The 19,233-nt window shown below is 47.5% G+C and overlaps 7 protein-coding genes across 7 annotated transcripts; 3 read left to right on the plus strand and 4 right to left on the minus strand.

Annotated features, from left to right (window-relative positions):
• Positions 1 to 792: 792 nt before the first annotated feature.
• Positions 793 to 2,044, plus strand: SERLADRAFT_393038 (uncharacterized protein; the record flags this gene model as incomplete). Its single annotated transcript, XM_007319811.1, has 7 exons — positions 793 to 879; positions 945 to 984; positions 1,070 to 1,108; positions 1,177 to 1,277; positions 1,373 to 1,492; positions 1,588 to 1,806; positions 1,873 to 2,044. The coding sequence occupies 7 exons, from the start codon at positions 877 to 879 to the stop codon at positions 1,888 to 1,890; spliced, it is 540 nt and encodes a 179-aa protein (XP_007319873.1).
• Positions 2,045 to 3,195: 1,151 nt separating this feature from the next.
• On the plus strand, positions 3,196 to 6,232 carry SERLADRAFT_356747 (uncharacterized protein; the record flags this gene model as incomplete). The annotated part of the gene is made up of 9 exons (XM_007319812.1): positions 3,196 to 3,284; positions 3,343 to 3,415; positions 3,464 to 3,489; positions 3,539 to 4,342; positions 4,399 to 4,850; positions 4,902 to 5,069; positions 5,120 to 5,240; positions 5,303 to 5,680; positions 5,744 to 6,232. The coding sequence occupies 5 exons, from the start codon at positions 4,782 to 4,784 to the stop codon at positions 6,145 to 6,147; spliced, it is 1,140 nt and encodes a 379-aa protein (XP_007319874.1).
• Positions 6,233 to 6,435: 203 nt separating this feature from the next.
• Positions 6,436 to 10,044, minus strand: SERLADRAFT_470869 (uncharacterized protein; the record flags this gene model as incomplete). Its single annotated transcript, XM_007319813.1, has 12 exons — positions 6,436 to 6,797; positions 6,861 to 6,900; positions 6,959 to 7,075; positions 7,128 to 7,330; positions 7,388 to 7,777; positions 7,832 to 8,020; positions 8,077 to 8,118; positions 8,167 to 8,178; positions 8,234 to 8,599; positions 8,653 to 8,768; positions 8,825 to 9,516; positions 9,681 to 10,044. 12 exons carry the CDS (start codon positions 10,001 to 10,003, stop codon positions 6,675 to 6,677), a joined length of 2,613 nt encoding a protein of 870 aa, XP_007319875.1.
• A 539-nt stretch (positions 10,045 to 10,583) lies between these two features.
• SERLADRAFT_470874 (uncharacterized protein) lies at positions 10,584 to 11,023 on the plus strand (the record flags this gene model as incomplete). Its single annotated transcript, XM_007319814.1, has 1 exon — positions 10,584 to 11,023. One exon carries the CDS (start codon positions 10,669 to 10,671, stop codon positions 10,912 to 10,914), a length of 246 nt encoding a protein of 81 aa, XP_007319876.1.
• Positions 11,024 to 11,718: 695 nt separating this feature from the next.
• SERLADRAFT_416312 (uncharacterized protein) lies at positions 11,719 to 13,344 on the minus strand (the record flags this gene model as incomplete). The annotated part of the gene is made up of 7 exons (XM_007319815.1): positions 11,719 to 11,887; positions 11,939 to 12,190; positions 12,249 to 12,349; positions 12,402 to 12,521; positions 12,574 to 12,608; positions 12,657 to 13,019; positions 13,070 to 13,344. 7 exons carry the CDS (start codon positions 13,191 to 13,193, stop codon positions 11,791 to 11,793), a joined length of 1,092 nt encoding a protein of 363 aa, XP_007319877.1.
• Positions 13,345 to 13,472: 128 nt separating this feature from the next.
• SERLADRAFT_470879 (uncharacterized protein) lies at positions 13,473 to 16,183 on the minus strand (the record flags this gene model as incomplete). Its single annotated transcript, XM_007319816.1, has 7 exons — positions 13,473 to 13,621; positions 13,685 to 13,943; positions 14,011 to 14,423; positions 14,477 to 15,147; positions 15,208 to 15,831; positions 15,884 to 15,996; positions 16,046 to 16,183. The coding sequence occupies 4 exons, from the start codon at positions 16,063 to 16,065 to the stop codon at positions 15,005 to 15,007; spliced, it is 900 nt and encodes a 299-aa protein (XP_007319878.1).
• Positions 16,184 to 16,740: 557 nt separating this feature from the next.
• Positions 16,741 to 18,749, minus strand: SERLADRAFT_470882 (uncharacterized protein; the record flags this gene model as incomplete). Its single annotated transcript, XM_007319817.1, has 12 exons — positions 16,741 to 17,084; positions 17,153 to 17,361; positions 17,416 to 17,461; positions 17,514 to 17,619; positions 17,677 to 17,731; positions 17,788 to 17,944; positions 17,997 to 18,022; positions 18,079 to 18,181; positions 18,234 to 18,273; positions 18,332 to 18,408; positions 18,468 to 18,536; positions 18,594 to 18,749. The coding sequence occupies 11 exons, from the start codon at positions 18,520 to 18,522 to the stop codon at positions 16,984 to 16,986; spliced, it is 975 nt and encodes a 324-aa protein (XP_007319879.1).
• Positions 18,750 to 19,233: the final 484 nt, after the last annotated feature.

Consider the following 19,233-nt stretch of genomic DNA (forward strand, 5'->3'; position numbering starts at 1 on the left):
GCTGCCGCTCGTGCGTCCAGATGACCAGAATCATTTTTCGTCATTCAACTGCACGATCCGAGCGACGTGATGGGTACAACTCTACTCAAAGAAAAAGAAAAGAAGAAAAAAAGACCTCTCGGTTCCTCATGTGACCACTCCCTTTCCCCTCTGATCTGCCCAGAAACCTCGGCGCTAGAAACTCCCTCTCCCCTCCTGCTCGAATGTCTCCCCCCGTCATAGATGCGAATATAGGTGTTTTTCCGAATATGGATGTACGTTATATAAACTCATAATCTCTGTACCTACCCTATCCACTAGGCTCGACTTTTACCAACATGTAGCAGCAGCACATCCCTTTTCCCCCGTTTTTGATCTTCTGGTTGTCTTGGAATGGCTTTTTGCATGTACATAGAATGGCTTTTTAAACCGTCGTCGCAGGATTGTTGACTATGTTGGTGTGATAAGCGTGATGGGGGGGTGCTATAATTAAAACGCACGCTTGAAATGAATGAAGCGGGTGTCGGGAATGTGGGGGCTAGCGCTGGACGTGTGCTAACGCTCGCATGCCATCTGCGGTGTCACGACCGGCATCTGAAAGCGTGCACGTTCCCCAGACGATCCCATCGCGTACTACCCTCCGTTGGGATGCGAACAAAGATAATGTCCGGAGTCCCTCGAGAGGAGCAGGGTGGTCGCGAGATAAAAATACCAATACCCGGAAGGGGTTCTGATACCGAGCGCCGTGTTTCTGATGCCGGCAGTGCAGCTGCGAGTCGCGGTTTAAAGGACGTTCGTCGGGTATGATCTCATGTCGAGATTATCGCCAAGGTACCTTGCACGAACACGACACCCCACCTACCGACCCAATTGAAGTTTTGAAAAAAAATAAAAGCAATGGTATGGGGTCTTTCTGCCTCTGAGTGTGTGGATGGGGTGACGAACCTGGGGGCTGAGGGATGTAGGACACGTTCATGAACCTCGCCATGTCTGCCGCCGGACAATGTGGGTGGTGCTTTTAACGCTGGGGCTGCCTATCGTTATCGTTATCGCGGTTTGAGGCTGACGGTGCGGTTGTGATTCATCGCAGTTACCGGCCAGGAGGAGCAGGCGCCTCCCAGTCACCAGTGTGAGTGTCCCGGCCGGCTCTCGTCAATCTCGCACAGGGCTGACGTTGAATCGCCGTCGATGGGCCAGTCAATGAAGATGAGGTGGTCGAAACGGCGCAGAGGCACAGCGGCGGCAGCGCCGATTCGGGCATGTTCTCTGCTGCGCTGAGCCACGTCACTTCTCACAGCGTACGTGCCCTGACTTTTTCTTTGCCGTCGTGAATCTCGGGGGCTGATGCTCGAGTGGACTGTCGACTATCCCGGTGATGCTATCCGTGCGATAGAGTCAGCACAGGGAGCCTGTGGATGAAGGCGAGGTGCGCGATTCGCACAGGCAGGCTTATGCTGAAGGAGGCGCGGGCGGCCTCAGCGCGGGATCGATGGGCGGTGCCGCCGCAATGCAGGTCCGTTCGTTTTTTGTTTTTTTTTCTATTCATCTCACGCTGATCATCCATGCGATGTTCCTCACCCCCTCTCGTCTCGGGTTGGGAGAAATTAGATCTTGCAGAAAGTCACCTCTGGTGGCGGTGGCGGATCCCAGACTGAGCTGATCAGCATGGCCATGGCGGAAGCCGGCAAGCTCTTTGACCAGTCGGGAGGCGCCAGCTCTGGCAGTAAGCAGGATGCCATCAATGGCGCCGCCATGACCGTTATGAAGCTGGTCGTCCAGTCCAAGCTTGGCGGAGGCGGAGGCGGAATGGGAGGGTTGATGAGTTTGGTGAGCTGGTTTCTTCTACCCTCCCTTTCTTTGGTCTGGATACTCATACATAACATCATGCTCTAGGCGACTAAATTCATTTAGACCGTCTTGCGGTGAATGGATGGATGATGAGAAGCTTTGTTGTTTGTAATATTAGTGTACCAGTCTACAGACTTCTATACACCCGAGGGAAGAGAATCCAGCTGATATCATGATGACCCCACTACGAAACGATATACGATAAATTCCTAGAGTCAATCATGCAAGTCTTGCAGTTGCGGCGCGCCTGTGCTCGTGACTTGTCGACGATCACCACGTGCACATACACCACTCGTCCAAAGCAAACTCGGACTGGCACTTGGAGCTTGACCACCAACTCCCATTATCAATGTGTCCAGTCTTGAAAACCAGCATATCCTACTGAATGATGGCATCCCAGCGAAAAGCATATTTGGCACCCACGGAAGCTATCCATCACAAGCGCTACGAAGACACGCGAAAGCACATCCTCGACAACGTCATTCTCAGGGGTTTTCCATACTCGAGGTGACTGATTTTAGCCCAGCATCACCGCCACCCCCAAAGGCGCTGATGACACTGTCGCAGAAAACTCCAAGCCCACAAGTCCTGCGTGAACACCTTGCGTTTCTCTTCGGGTGACGGAAGATGGCTGGCCAGTGCTGGTGACGGTGTGCCCTCAACCGGGTTTGCTTTTGGGCTCCTGTATCTTGAATAGACGTTCAGATTTTCGCGTTCATCTTTGGGACATGCATCAGGAAGACATACGTCAACCGTCGTTCTCGTATTCTGGTCCACGGGTACGTGATATATATTCTGACGCAATACGAACTCACGATTCGGATGTCAATCAGGGAAACGTACTAGCTCTATCATTTTCTGCACACAACCAGTTCATGTATAGGTCGGTAATTTATGACTGTGTTTTAGGCCTCCGTTGAGCGCTAAAGAAATGCTAAACTATCGTAGTGGAGGTGCCGACAATATGGTAATGAAATACGATTTATCACGAACGCCAACCACACAAAGCACACAGGGTCTACGACCGGCACTGAGCACGTTTATGCAACACACTGTATGCTACTTCTTTTATCCATTGCGTGGGATTGATAAGGTACCCATATGACGCCAGGATAGCGTTCGCGATATCAGTTGTCATCCGCTTCAGGAAGAAATATTTTTCAGTGCCAGGAACGTGAACCTCATCGTGTTTGGCTTTAGTGCTCCTTAAATCTGATATTTTCTTATCTCACAGTGAAGATGGAAAAGTGATTTTGCACGATGGCCGAGTTAATGCCAGTGTGACGGGAGCACAAGGGATCTTACAGCACGATAAGGAGTTTACAGGCGTCCAGGCTCATCCTATCATGGAGAACATTTTTGCGACGTGCGATGGTGGTGGACAGGTCTGTCTTCGCGATACTCGGATGGCTTTTGGACCCCTTGCTCAACGTAGTAAACAAGGCATCGTCCAAATGGTGAGCTACATACGATAAGGTTGAAAGGGGCAATTATGCTAAATCAAGAAATCGATAGTACTCTACCAAGCTATCTAAGAAGACCTTCCTAAGTAATCCTGAGAGCAGTAGTATCGCATTTGATCGCGATGGTATGCTTCGTCACTGGAGACATTGCGTCATTGATAACACTATTCCAGGGACTAGACTATGTGTCACAATGCTTGTCAGCTTTCCAGTTGTCCGTGGATCACCCCGCTTATAATCGCTTTCAGCATTTCTTCCCAACTGTATATTCAGTATCTGATCCTAATCCTATCGCTGTATGCAATGGGCGGAACAAACCGGATGGAACACCAGTTCTCCCTGGGCAGCGGACATACTCTAATTCGTGTACAATGAAGGTAATCTCTTTAAAGCTTGATATCTAAATTTTTCTTCACAGCTATTTCAGTCGGGATCTTTTGGCGGCCCGGCTCTCTTGGAAGACGAGCTCTATTCAGCCGGGTCTGATGATTTCCGCGGATATGTCTGGAGGATTCCAAGTATCGCGTGCCTCACTGCTCGCAGGAAAGAGATTAAAAATGAAGATTGGTGTACCCAAGAGTGGCCGAATATTGTAGGTGCGTGTGATTCACAATCTGAAATATGTACTGTCGTTATGCTAGACCCTCAGCTTTTGCTGAAAGTCAATCGGCCACTCGATATATACCAACGGAACTTTCAACTCCTCTGTTTTGTCTCAATGGTAAGCCATATTACCTCATTACTGTTGAAGGTGCTTCCTGTCATGCGATCACAGGGCATAAATCAATAATCAACTCTGCCGTGATTCATCCGTCTCTCTTGTATATTGCTACCTCGGGGGTAGAGCGCCATGTCACTCTGCATAGTCCAGTGTCAAATGCCCCAAGCTCCAAAAATTTACCCTTAACTACACCTACTGTTCGAGATCTCCAAGAATCCAGTGCCGAAGACTACAGAGTTTTCATCAGGGCGTTGGCTGGTCTTCAGCCTACACTACACGAAGACATTAATGATTCTGAAGACGAAATTGAAACGATCTCCCTATTTGATCAGTATGTTTCATATTTCCTCGGAATGGAGGTTAATCACATGAAATGAAATGAAACAGTATTCTGCGCCAGGAAGGAGAAGCAGACGTTTTTACCATGCGCCCATGGGTGGGGAATGACGATTCAGAGAGTGAATCGGGCTCGGACTCGGACGATCCTAGGGACTTCTTTCATGAAAGCGGCGGCGATCAATAGAATGGTAATATTGGCTACTGAATACTGCCACTTGGCGTCTTGAATGTATCGAGATGACGCGTTTTTTCAATCGACAATTTTTAGAGACCCCATCTTTCGCAAATGCGGTGTACACCGCATTTCATTTCAATGCGCCATGACCACGTGACTTCACTTCACTGATGCCTGCAACTACTAACGCTGTAGCAGTGCAACCAACACTTTCCCAGCTACCTGGACAATACACAAACTATCTGACGCTTCTTTAATGGCGCTTTTAACTCGAGGCACGACTTATGACATTAAGGACTCGAATATTGCACTGCTGGGTTCCGATGTGAGTATATTCATCTTCGCTAAGATCGAGCCGTAACGCTTATCGAATCAGCTAGAAAAACACGTGCGTGAACATGCCGGCGACAAGGAAAACGCATGGCAGGGAGTAGGACATACACAAGGTTTGAAGATCTGGAGAATCGAGCATTTCACTGTTGTAGATTGGCCAAAGGAGCGCACAGGATCATTCTATGATGGAGACTCTTATATTGTTTTACACGTAGGTATCTCTAAAGGTAGTGAATTTGACCGTTGCTAAGATTTTCCTAGACATACAAGGCAGATCCTGAGTCCGAGACGCTGTCATATGATCTGCATTTTTGGCTAGGCGAGAGTACAAGTCAAGATGAGGCCGGGACGGCAGCCTATAAAACGGTTGAACTCGATGATCGTACGTTGCTCTGTCGTCCCCACAAACTCTTTCCTTTATTCACAACATCTGGGAACCTGCAGACTTGGGAGGCGTTCCTGTTCAATATCGGGAAGTTCAGGGATACGAATCTCCCCGCTTCCTATCTTACTTCCCCCATTTTGTCTGCTTACACGGCGGCGTCTCTACTGGGTTTCATCACGTATCCGCACCCCCGGAAGTCACCAAGTTGTATAGGATCAGCATATCGCATGCCACTGCGAGGTCTCACCTGCTCGTGCGGGAAGTGCCAGTGGGAAGCGCGCACCTCATCCAAGGGAGCGTGTACGTGTTGGACAAAGGCGAAGAGCTGTGGCAGTTCAATTCGAAGACCGGCACGGGCCAAGAGAAATTCAGAGCAGCCGAATATGTACAGAACTTGTCCGACCAAAGAGAGGGTCGCTGCGAGGTCACCGTGTTTGGTGAGTCCTTGCTCACGATGCCACTTTTCGTGCTGGTGGTAGCGTGCTCATCTCCACATGCAGACGAAGGAGAATCGGGGGCGGGAGCCTTCCTTTCTGAACTTGGAGCAGAGAGCGTGCTGCCTCCAGCAAGCGATACTGCATCCGAGCTTGCGCCATCTCTCTATCGTTTGGTCGAATCAGACGGAGCTGTAGGTTTCGAAGACGTTGCCTTGAGCACCTCCTCCCTCCGTTCCGATGGCGTTTATTTCTTGGACGATGACGCCAGCAACACCCACGCCGCCATATACGCATGGGTGGGCAAAGAGACGGCCTCGAGGCAAAAGCAGCTCGCGACTCAATATGCTCAGACATACCTCTACGAAAAGCAGGCCAGAGAAGGGGAACGTGTAAAAGTAGCGGTCAGCATCGTCAAGCTGAACGAAGGAAGAGAGCCGGAAGCCTTTTTGAAGCTCTTGCAGGCCTGATCGGTCTCGGGCCCCCCTGTACCAATATTGAAATGTATCTGAATGTGGTGGAATTGCCATGAACTAAATTGGCATTTTTGCACTTTACAAATCGCACTGGCCATTAATAATGCTTTTGGTTTACTTTCATGTACTTTTATTCCTGGCAAAGGTATGCAGACATGTGTGGGGGAGGAAGAGGAGCCCAAATCAAGGGAACCGCTTGTTGAAAGGTAGGAGTTTGATTGAAAGCTACCAATGTCCGTTTTATTGCAACTTTAAATCACCGTCGGTGGTAACGGGCGTGGTGTACCGCATCTTATTCTATGAATTTGATCGTATGACAGGTTGACAGGAGAAGTACCTGAGCGCTAACTAGTGTCCACAGTTTGCTGCTTGCGGAACTTGATAATCAGGGTCTGACCTAAAATGTCATATTTCATAAACCAAATCACGGTAGCATACACACGCCTTTGGTCGCGGTTATTGTTACACATTCCTATACAAGTTGTTACAACAGACAGAGTTCACCTTCACATACACTTTGTTCATTCGGTAATATCGTATGCAACCCTGGCGCCAACCCAAGGATACGGATAGTTTCGCTGGTACCAGTTACGCACGCTATGCCTTTCTGCGATGCGAGGAATTGTAGCATGCGAGCCACCAATCTGTCATAGAAGTTGAGAATGAGTGATCTCAAGAAGAAGAAAATAGTATGATTTGATACATACCACAACCTGGTGGCACTCGTCAAAGAAATCCGCAGAATATCTGTCGTCAAAAGGGTTAAATGATTCTTGCCAGCGTCGATGATGGATACGGAACTTACCCAGGATACAACTTGGACGGAACGAAACCGTCATAACGATCAAAAATAGTAGAAGTCCACTCCCAAACCCCTCCGTTATGCCCCATCCCTCCGTTCCTCGTCCCACCCGTCGTAGCCCTATGTGGAAGGTGAGAACTGAACTAAATGCCTTATGTTTATAAACACTTACGGAATTGGGTGCCAGTTTCTGAATCCGACATTGGATCCACCCTCATAACCAGACTCGAATTTGTCCAAGAAAGTACGAAGCTCCGGTTCAGTTGGGATGCGTCCGCCTTTAACGCTGGCATACGCAGAAAGATTGTCATAAGATGTCATAACGGGCCATTTCCAAGCCACTTTCATAGGGATTGGACCATACAATGTGCGCACCTGACGAAAGAAATATTGAGTTCAAGGGGTTATGCTATAAAAGACTGCTAGACTAACATAGGTTCCATCTTCACATTCAACCCAGCTTGCAGGGAGCTGAACTTTATCTTTTCTATTGTCGCTGTTGTAGAACTCGTAAAATTGACCATTGGTTACGGGCCTCCATTCAATTCGGAACGCGTCCACGTGCACCTGTTGAGGTGGGCTTTCATTGTCCCAGCCGAAATCGTGCCCTAATACTTCCTTCGACTTGACAGGATCATTATCATCAGCTTCAACATCGTCGATCCTTAGGGTTACCACGCTAGGGCCGACTGTTACAACAGGATTGAGGGGTTCTTCAGCAGAGTTCCACGAAACAGCAAGAGAGTCCCAAGACGGGGGTGTAAATTCAGGAGGTGGGATAGTACCCGTTCCTGCACGCTGAAGTAGCATATATAGGAGTGTCTGAAATATATATATTTGTTAATGGTGCACGTAAGTTAGACCAATAAATGGTACCTCGATATGGAACCCCTCATGCTCGTGAGTCATACAAAGAACCCTGGCAATCTTTCTGGTCATTTGGATAGTGCCAGCATCAACATCGGCATATAACTTCATCAATCGGTCCCGAACTCGATCACGGAACAACAGCATAGAATTGAGGGAAGGCCAATCTTCCTCGCGATCGGGAACTTCAGAGTGTGGCTGCACGAACAGACATGTCAGAGACCAGATGTTATGGGAATAGAAATCATGCTTACGTGACACTGTCCAGGATCATCAACGTTTGGGTCAATGCCCCGCTAAAGAATATGTTAGCATTTTAAGGCAAATAAACGAAAACAGCATACTTCGAAGATATCCTATAAAAACTGCTATAAGCATGGACAACGATGGATAATAGGGGTACCAACTCACCTTATATTCGATGGGTTCCGTATGTGCCTCTCCTAACAAGCGAGACAGATGTATGTCTAGGAAGGTAGGGATGTGACCTATGTAGAAGAGACAAATATGCCTCAAGTCAATTGGCTTCTGGAATAGCATAGCAGGCGGTATCATCTGCAATGTGACAAAGTCCCATGCAGACCACAAGTTCTGCCAGTCTTTGGTGGCAGGCACACCAAACTTGCCTTGCTCTGCTGAAGGCGAGGGCAATAGTGGGAACATGAACGGAGGCCTCTCCAACAACCATAGAGAGTATCGCGAGGAACTATCCATCCAACGTTGAATCGGACGCAATTGGGCTGCAGTGAAAAGCGAATGTACGTCGGTTTCAGAGAACTAACATTTGGTTGTTTAGAATGTGTTATGGTATACTTGTGCAGCCTACTTACTTTCAAAGACCTCTCTATCTGGACCATTTCATTTTCCGAAAAAATGACTTCTAGCTTCATGGATGGAATATGAATGCTGTGTGCAACCTTGCACTTATAAAATGCCTCATGGCGACCTATTAAGAGGGACGTCAACATCCACGATCTCGACGCGAGGAATACCCTGATTTACGCTCTCCTCGATTGTACGTATTGACGTATTCCCATTTGGTTTCGTCGAAAGCGTTTGCATCTCCAAGAGCTGCCCCGGCGGCCTGCAGCCCATTCATTATGAACGCCTTGGTGTACCCCTTTGGGTCATTGTATGCTTCTTCGATCTCTCGGGGCTCGTTGTCATGATCTAGGCCCAAAAGTAAAGTATCGCCTGAACCTGAACGCAACGGCAGCGAACGGAGAAATTCCGCAGCTTCCGGCCGAGTAAAGTTTCCTAAAGAGGAACCCAGGAACATAACGTGAAGAGGTGGTTGAGAATTGCCAGGAGTGGAGGGTGTAGTAACCCCTGTCTCAGTCGTGCGTGCCCTTGTAGAATTGGAAGACAAAGAACTGGGAGAGGCATCTCGAGAGGGCCTGCTAACCGCAGAGTGGATCAAGTTGGAAACGGATGGATTATCCAAAGCTTCAGATCCATGAAGACCACCATCTTCAACAAATTTGAGGCCACCGTCATATGTACCTAGCATCCCCTTGATGTCGACTTTACCAGAAAGAGCTGCACCAACGTCAGAATTCGCAAGCTGATCCAAGGTACGCTCAAGCTCGCGCTTCTCTAGGTCGAGAGCATAGTATGTGATGGGCGCTGGAACTGTTGAAGCGGAAACAGTGCGCGAAAGTCCAGCAAGGATGTGCGAGGTTTTGCGCAACGCACTTCATTTTGAAATCGAATATTAGTTAGAATCAAAGAAAAAACAGAGATAAGGGTATGACAACGAGAATCTACTGTTTCAGCACAGCTTACGGAGCGCCACCCGGGTGTCCGAGTATGACAAGCCAGTATGATGTCGCTGGTTTCGTGAAGTCAAACTACTCACCCAGCACCAAGTTCGAGAACAACTTCCCCTGGTACGACTTCTCCTGCAGCACGATGCATCGCCCCAATAATATCATCTGCATTGTTTGCTAGAATTTCTTCTTCGGCACCGAAGAGATAATACTCAGGAGCTTCAGTGGTGATGTCGTCGTAGAGTTTGAGGCCACGTTCATCATACAGGAGAAGAGTGGGGAGGCGCCTTTGGCCTGAGGGCTGAGAAATCCCGCTGATAATTTCGTTTACAATATCATAGGAGGTGTCTTTGACGTCGCAGTGATTTTTGACGTCAAAACGCACGTCGACGATATGAGGAACGTTGGACATGATTTAAGCGCTTCCTGATGAGGATACTGGACGAGAATGGGGATGTGAACTAGCTGCATTGCTCCCTATATAAACGCTTTTTCACTAATGACCTCAGGGCATTCTGAAATGGCTGCTTACCTAATCATCAGAAATGGATGTTCGCCAAGGCTGGGAAAGACACATGTGCAATTTGGACCCTAAACTGGGCAGGAACATCAAATCGTAGGGGCTTGGTGACATCAACTCTGAACGTATCTGTACAACCTCAATTCTTCAGCTCCATTACGGCAAAGGAAAGGTCGCCTTACGAATTAATCCATAAGGAGGTGGCGAAGTCACGTGAAGGCACGGCCATTTGTCACCAAATCAGCCTCCATTCTGCAAACAGCAGTTGATTAGAAACTGCACGACCTACGTGAATAACAAATAAGTCACTCGCAACACGGTTAGCGGACGTTCAGTGGCTTCACCTCATGGGCATGCAGAATGGGGATCCAACCGTCACACGAAATATGATTTGGTTATTGATCCCGAGCAGACTCAGCTCAACACATTGGTAAGCCCACCACTGCAGGCCAGAAGCAGAAACACTCTGTCAGCGTTATAGAAAACGAACCACCCTTCAATGACCTGATGCCCGATCGTTTTCAAGTGGTCAGGGTGCCTTTTACACAGCATTCTAGATGAAGTTAGCCAGCGGCCTGACCAGTGAGGAGTCAGCAAGCGCTCAGCCTCCACATTATATCAAATTACCGGACTCCCAAATGAAAACGGCAGAAGAGCTGGGACCTCGTTTGTTCGTACTCTCTGATCACTTGAGCGAAGAGACGGATCTAAGGTGTCTCCAACGTGGGTGGAACATGTCAAGAAGCCACCCACGTAAGAGGGTATGTTCTGGAACCGGTAAGGCGCGAGATAGTGAGATGTAGGCTGTATATTCACGGATGGCCCATCTTGTGCTCTGCGTGGAATTTAAAATTGTTAATAGCAATAAAAACCACAGAAAAGATGGCACGTACTATAACCAGTCTGCCAGGGTTTCAACATGAGCAGCAGCAGTAAATATGAGCCTTAAAAATCTCGAAGAAGTATCGCTAAATTAAAGAAAACACGCTTTCGCCACAGCACGGCTATCTCTCACCCCCTCAATTAGTGACTCACAGTGACTTGCCTTGTTTTGGACCCGTTTGGCCCAATCAATAAAACCACACACCAAGACAGGAAGACAGTGAGAGAACACGAACTCAACTTTGGCTGCTCAAGCTCCATCTCAAATAAGAACGCAGGATACATATAGTCTTGCATTAGCATTAGCGCCAAAGTGCAGGTCAGATGAAGATTTTGGGGCACAGGTGTTCAAAGCGCGAACAGTATAAATACCATTGGAATGGGGATTACGCGAGGATGGCGCAATACGTGGTAATTCCTATAGAGGAAAGAAAAGTGACCATTCTCGAGCTATAGCATGAAATAGCTGAGTGAGAGTGATCACATTGTTGAATGGCGTAACTCTTCTTGAATAAATAGGTCCTCCATAGGAGCTATGGCGATAGAACGAAGAAGATAATAATCTAGCAATCCGCGGATATTAGTTCAATGGACCGTTCTGCAGCGACGCTCGGTTAATTAGGGTCTACAGCATCCCAAAAATAATATTAGTACAAGAACAGTGTGAAAAGATCAAAGGTAGAACTTAGCAAGCTACAGATATTATAAGCGAGGCAAACCGTCAGTTAATGGTATCAAATAATGCAATTAGTATGACCAGAATTCGCAGTACAATGACGAATAGTCCATAGGATTGGTTAGATATCCTTATCTACTTTGGCGAGTTCCATAGCAAGTCGGGACAACATATCATCAGCTTTAGGATTGCGAAGAAACGTCCGACCATCTCCTTTCCTGTCATTATAATTAATTAAGTGCTTATACGGACATGGACCTCAAACTTACCCTCCGCCGCCATTGAAAACTCGATGTACCCAACCCCACGGTTTCTTCCACCCAAATACTTGTGCCCAGTTTTGCTTCCAACCGACATCGTAAAGACGGACCGATTTGTGAGCACTTTTTACAAGTTTACGTTGATTGTAAGACAATTCATGCTCTAACGGCGGTTCAGACAAGCGTAGTGAAGCAGGAAGGGGAGGGAGATGCCGAAGAAGGACGAATGGCGACATGCTTTCTAGCGTTGTTTGATTGGTCCTACATTGTCATTAGCAAGAATTCAAATAGTCGGCCAAGACGGAGAAAAACGACTCACGAGACAAGATACATGTGGTAGACAAGGAATGACCCCATTACAAGAGAGATGGCAACACCAGCAAATGTCATAAACAGTTCATGTATAGGAGTGACCGCATCCTGTAGCAGCTTGAGTTGGATCACTGTGCACTATAATGCCACTAACACTTACTATTGAAAACGGATTGTTAATCGAGAACCAAAAGGCAAAGCCAGAAACGGTGCCAATATAAGTAGCAAGGGCAGTGACGGAAAATATAAAATGAAGGAAGGCAGGGTATGTTCTATGGCCCTACAACTTGTATGATGAGCGCTGTGAAATCTGGTAGCTATTATAACCTTACGACGCATTTTGACCCGAGCCAGGGGCAGTGATGATCTACAGAATATAAGAACACTAGGGAGAGAAGAACGTCAAGCCACTAACCCATTTTCAAAACACACCGGTCACATATGCTACAGTGATGTGCACGATCGGGCCTAGGTGCCCAGCATTTGCGGCACCATTTCGAAGGCGACATGTCATCATCTCCAACGCCTGACATGAGTGCCTCTGTAAGACCCATCTCGCCATCTTCACTACCTGCATCAGCATCCGATTTTTGGGAAGACACTGGGCCAGGATCTCTGGCGACGCAAACGATGAGTGAGGAGAAGGCCAGGAATGTTATTGCATATGTTATTAGAAGATGTACGATGAAGACGACGGGCTTGTGTAATGTACGGATATAGTGATTGACGAGGATAATCAAGAAAGAAGGATGCGGAAGCAACATTAGAAAAACAAGAACTGAGAGCCAGAAGTCAATGGAATAATCATCACGGTGAAAATAAGCTTACAAGCCAGTGGCAGATACTGCAGCCAAGTCTTCCTTGGAATTTCATGATCGTCAGACGAGTTATTTGAGCGTATTGGTGCCTCCAAATTCAAGGATATAAGAGGTCGCGGTCGAGACATTTGCATATCCTGAAGTTTAAATCTTAACGCTGGGAGCCAGGGCAATTCCTAATCCTGAAGAACGCGTGCAGAATAAAGAAGGTGATGGTTTGAGAGAGAAAGAGGAACTAGAAGTAAAAAGGTTGTAAGATTGACGAGTTTCAAAGCAGTCTGTGGCATTGAGCAATTCCTCCAAGTCCGCGCCATCGTGTTACCTGTCGCATGCCGAGCTACAGCCACAATCGGCCGGGCGATGCCGTGGTCATGGGTTTGGCCGAAGGAACTAAGAAATCACTGTAGTTCTTGACCGTGAATTGTAGTCTGGGTCTTGACTGTAGTGCTTTTAACACTAGTATGGCCCCTTTGCTCAATGCCCTCAAGGTTGAGCATGTTTCGTCAGAGAACGGGACTTCCACGTATAGAGGCGACATCGATGGCACCTGGACAATTGGCTCGTATGTTCGCTGTATATACTGAAACTATATGCATTAGACTTATCTCAAATCGTGGCTTATTAGTGTCCCACAGGGAGGTGTGTCCTTAGTGAGTGCAATTTACAGGATGTGATATGTACCAACATCGCATCTTTTAGGATATGCTCTAGGTCAGATACTGGAGGCCTGTATTATCCATCAATCGGCAACTAGGCATAGGGACCCTATCCACGTCTCTGCCCATTTTCTTCAAGCTACGAATGTAGCGAGATTCGAGGTACAGGTGAAGATACTGAAAGTTGGCAAAGGTTTTACCAACCTCGTTGGGATTCTTATGCAAAATGTGCGTACTTATCGGTGTTGATGATGTTATTTTATACGCTCAACCCTTGTTTCTCAAAAAATCGTAGGGACGTACCAAAATCACTGCGCATTTTATTTTTGGAGATCTCTCACCGTCCAGTAGCGATTCTGCCCATGGACTTAAGTTGGCTCCACCATCTCCGTACGCGCGACGCTTGCCTTTATACTCTCATCCTTCAGCGACTACGGCGGATCCAGTTCGGCACACTTGGAAATTTCACTCGCTCCTTCAATGGGCTCAGGATCATATGACTGTAGCCAGGAATAAGCCTGATAGTGAGACTCGTACCCACAGCGACACCGTCGGTGGAGGCGGCACAGAATGGGGTGCATGGTGTGAATTGACTGGCACAGATGATGGGATTAAGACTTCTTCATTGCCATTTTTCGGTGATACATTTCACAATTTGCCTGTATTACTACCGGAAAATGAAACAGCTGGTTATTCGGCTAAATCAAGGTTCGTAATCAGACTTCAAAGATCTTTCTCTCACCAACTTTCTGACATCGCAGTTGGTTTCCGACGATGACAATGACGATTGAGTTCAAAGCACGAATGCCATCTACGTCGGATTATTCTAGTCGTACGGTTGGTTTGTACTCAGAATCACGGTTTCTCGGAGAGCCTCAAGGAAGACACAACGCTCGCGTAGAAGTCTGGACCGCGCCTTCCCGTATTGGTGATGGTGAAATCGCAGACGGTTGGAGAGACAAGCAGTATTGCATTGCCGTGGCAGAGCAAATGTGTCTGACACTATCCATGGACGTCAACAGACGCGAAGGTCACAGGGATACAGTCAAACTATAATATAGTTACCTTATAAGCACGGCACCAAATCCCACGAAGATACTTCACCTATTCACTTGCTGTGCGTACTGGCTTACAGGTATTCTATGTATCGGAGTAAGTCTATCAGTTCTTACATGCAATTTGGCGAGATGATAAATTTCTCGTATGATACAACATCATAGTATCTATCGCTGCAATTTATGAATACATAACGGAATCATCTGAATACATCAATAGTTCTGGACGTAACTTCAGTTCTTCTGAGTCGCGAGCCAAGCAGCGTAATAGACGGGCAGACCGTCAATAAGTCCAGGCTTACGCGGTTCCCAACCAACGAGCGCACGGGCAAGGTAGGGACGAAGAAGGACAGTTGTTGCTATCGCTGCTTCAAAAACTGAAATATGATTACTGAAATTAGCACACACAAGCAGGTGAGACCGTTTGTAGAAGTCACCATTCGAAGGCTTGAGGTATTCATACGGACCCTTTGCTCCTGAGACGTCGACCAATTTATCCAAGAAGTCGTCTACCGACTCCGTCTGGGGATTAGCAGCATCAATTATCTTGCCGCCCAACAGCTGAGCCTTTTCGGAGACTCTTAGGTAGAGGTCAGCCAAGTCGTCGGCGTGCACCAGCGAATATCTGCCTCCGGGAGTGCCATACCATGCCACCTTGCCTTCAGATGCTATCTTGAATAACGACTCTAGGACTGATCCCGATTTTCCGTACAAAAGTGCAGGACGGATCACAATTCCATTGAGCACCTGATCATTGACGTGTTGCTGCTCTACTTCAGGCCGCCAGGTGAGCAGGTCAGGGGGGTTCACTATGGGAGTGGTGTCTGTGACGACATCTTTGCGATTATCACCGTGAATCCATATTCCCGATGTCATGATATAGGTAAGTTTCGGCGCAGATGCGGGTCGAGTTGTCTGAGCTGCTTCACTCACAGCGCGGAGGAGTGATACATCAAGATTGCGAATGTCTGCACCTCCCACAGCGCTGATTACAACGTCGAGCGTAGGCACAAGGGATACCCAGGGTTTTGAGTCAGTGTATTCGCCCACGATAGGAATGACTGCAAGGTATTGATGTTAGTGGTTGAATTTAAATGGAGAGCAGGTCCTTACTCTCTTCCACTGCGAGCTTCTTGACGTTTGACTCAGATCGAGTGACACCATAAACAACATGGCCTCCACGGGACAAAGCCTGACAGACAGGGAACCCAATAAATCCAGAAGCTCTGTAGTAGCGTTGAGCAAAGCCCGCACTGTAGCAGGATGTAAGCTTACCCAAAGACTAAAACTTTCATGCTGAGGTGATTTCAGGTGTTGCAAACGAGGGATCCTGTATGCCTTGGCACTTGCCGTTGGATAATTCAGTCTTCTTTTATATGATGTCGTGCAACGTCATTCACTCAGGGGAGGCCCGAGCAGCAGTCTCCGTATGTCGTATCCAGAATGTGTCATTCAGAAGGGTCTGGATCATGGAAAATCCGACGATCACTCCTAACTCATTCGTATACAGTAATGATATGTATAAGCCAACATAATTAGTTTCAAGATAGGGGTAATAGCATCGCGCAATATGCTCACATTGTTGGCTCAACGATGTGCTCTATAAGACTACAAGCATTCTCCGATTGGAGAAAAAACCTGGCGCTTGATGAGTGATCTCGTTCTGTTATTAATTGTAGCTCGATCAGGAGAACCAGTATTGGGAAATATGCTGTAAGTTGGTAGGCCGCCGATGTCACAGCTTTCTCTGTCAATGATTACCAGTCGAGGCTCCCAACCAATCCATGCGGCAAGGAGAATGTTAGTCGATCGCGACATCACATTGATTTGTAACTGTGTCAAACTGCCACTAGTTTGAACGCCGTGATGCTCTTCTGAATGCAATCCGTTGGTTGCAACAGCAGCGACCAGGTTCGTTGTGTTCGTATGGGCCATAACTGAGCGCTGATAAGTCTAGTATCAAGCATAGTCCGATGAAAAATGTTCGTGATATTGCAAAACATTACTGAAATACACTACACAGCTCGGAAGGTTCACTGTCTAGAATCTTGTCACATACAAGGTATACAAAGAAAGAACGATATCGGCAAAAGGAAAAGAAAAGAAGAGTCCTCAAAATCAATGATATTCTAGCTCGTTATGTCGTGAAAAGGGTGTAATCATAATCTAGCTGTACTGGGTTTGGCAGTACGCGATGCCGTTGTCGAAGGGAGTCAGTTGGTAGTCGCATCCGTATAGGGGGTCGTCGCAAAGCCGAGTTGCGCGTTGGCAGTGTCGAACACACTGTAGTAGCGCTGGAGCCATCCGAAACCGTCTATAAGGAACATCATCACAAAGTTAGCTCAAGTATATTTGAAGTCGGGTGGTATAGAAGCTACGCACTGATGAAGTCCAGACCTTGGCCGCTGGGGGTTCCCAGGCTAGACACAATAAGATAAATCTGGCCATCTTCACCACCGAGAGTGCTGTTGAGCGATCGGGGCCAGATCTGCGCATTGGCAGTAAACTCATAGGTGACTCCGCCGATGTCGAAGAACAGGCTCTGAAGGTTCTCGTATTGGGATTCAGTGATCGTCAAGAGGCCAGTGCTCCTACAGGATGGTCAGTTTAATATCTTCTGATAGATAGAAGACTGCGATAATTACTGGTCTTCAGTAGCGCCCGTAGCCTGCTGATAAGCAGAGAATGCATCTAATTCGGGAGATGAGGACAAATTGGACAAGTAACTCGTAAAACTGCTTACCACTGGAAATCATCAAAAGCGTGGTACCAGTGTCAACAATCCCGGCAGTGGTGCTCAGGATGGTGGTGCCTGTACCGTAAGTTACAGACTGGTTGATGCCCCAGTACTTCAAAGCCGCCCATGTCAGAACCTATTATCGGCAGTAATAGCCATAAAAACTCACGTTGGACGCTGGAGAGGTTGTCGTAATAGGGGTGTAGCTGAGTTCACCAGTATACCTAAAAGGAAACTAGGGGTTGGTATATAAAACAATCGCACTAGGAGTTAACATTACTTGGTGTTGTCGGTGCCACCGAATGTAATTTCACCATTGAGCTCTCCTTCGGTAGTGGTGGGCTCGTAAGAAATTCCAATGGAGTCTTCTCCAATAGTGCCCTGTGAATATAAGTTGTCCACAACAGTGGGCACCTCGGTTTGCCCGGATACAGTTCCTGGTTTATATGGTGAGTCTTGGAACGATAATAAAACTAAATATTCATGAACCTTGAGTAAGATCGGTAGGGCCAACACTAGAGAATTTATGGTCAATAAACACTAAAGAAAGTGGGATAAAAGGTGAACATACCCAAGAATACCGTCCACATCATTGAAACCTGTTGCAGTCGATGCGACACCAATAGACTGATTCTGAATTACCAAACTAGAACTCAAAGTAACAGTGTCGGTATCTATCTTTCGAAGTCACTATCGTAATTCCTAGGTGCTGTGGATAAAACTTACACTCGGTACCCGAGAAGGATCCAGAACCGTAGCTGACATTCTAATGTTGTAGTATCGTTAGAAGTGTATATTCAAACTACAGCAAGTGAATAACGTACGACGGTGTCACCGGTGTTCTGACTAGTACTGGTTGGTACATATTGGGTGGCGGCACCAACCCAAGTGTTAGAACTTCCTATAAAAAGCGAAGTTACAAATCAAAGGCAGCCCCACAAAGGTTAAGTTAAAACATACCAGTATCGATGAGGAGAGTGTATTGGGTGGCAGGGCTGCCAACTCCTACGGACATCGTGTAGGTGACACCTATATTGTTTATCTAGTTAGCATTTCCCCTGACACTTTCTGGAGGCTGAAGCGAACCGGCATCAGTGACATCAACGGAGCTGCCTGAGCCTGAGACACCTCCACCGCCGGTCGAGGGTGCAGTAGTAGGTAAACCAGTGGACGGGTCGATTTCGTCACCAGCATGGCGAGGGCGACGGTGGTGCTCTCTGTGGTTGTGACGTCTTCTGCGTGCCTCGAGGAAGGGGCGGGGCCCGTGAGGATGAGCTCCTGCCAAAAACTTCTGTGCACGAGCACGGTCGCTTTGCAGAATTGCTCTCGCACCACCTGCGGCGGCGGCAGTCAAGCGGGCGGCGAATGGTACGGAATTTATGACAACGGAAGCCATAGTCGTAATTGTGTTTTACTAGGAGAGTGTGTTGGATGTGGGTTGGATTTTGAAAGGTTACTTCTCGAGCCCACTCCTCGTTTAAATACTAATACTTGTGTGAGACTAGGGGGGCCTTCCTGGAGCGGTTCTCTGTCGTCATTAGCCGGGACATATTGATGCTGATTGTGCAGTGGTGTGTGCCAGGGGAAAGAAGCCTCGTCCCAAAGTCTCGGTAGAAGCCTATTCTTGTTCTTTCTCTCTTCGTAGGTACCAATTGGGTACCGATTGGGTAGGGCAATGACAGGGCTGAGAACCGACGAAAAAACGGAGCTACGGTTGCATAGCTGC

This window comes from Serpula lacrymans (genome assembly GCF_000218685.1).
Source record: "Serpula lacrymans var. lacrymans S7.9 unplaced genomic scaffold SERLAscaffold_8, whole genome shotgun sequence".
Classification (NCBI taxonomy): domain Eukaryota; kingdom Fungi; phylum Basidiomycota; class Agaricomycetes; order Boletales; family Serpulaceae; genus Serpula; species Serpula lacrymans.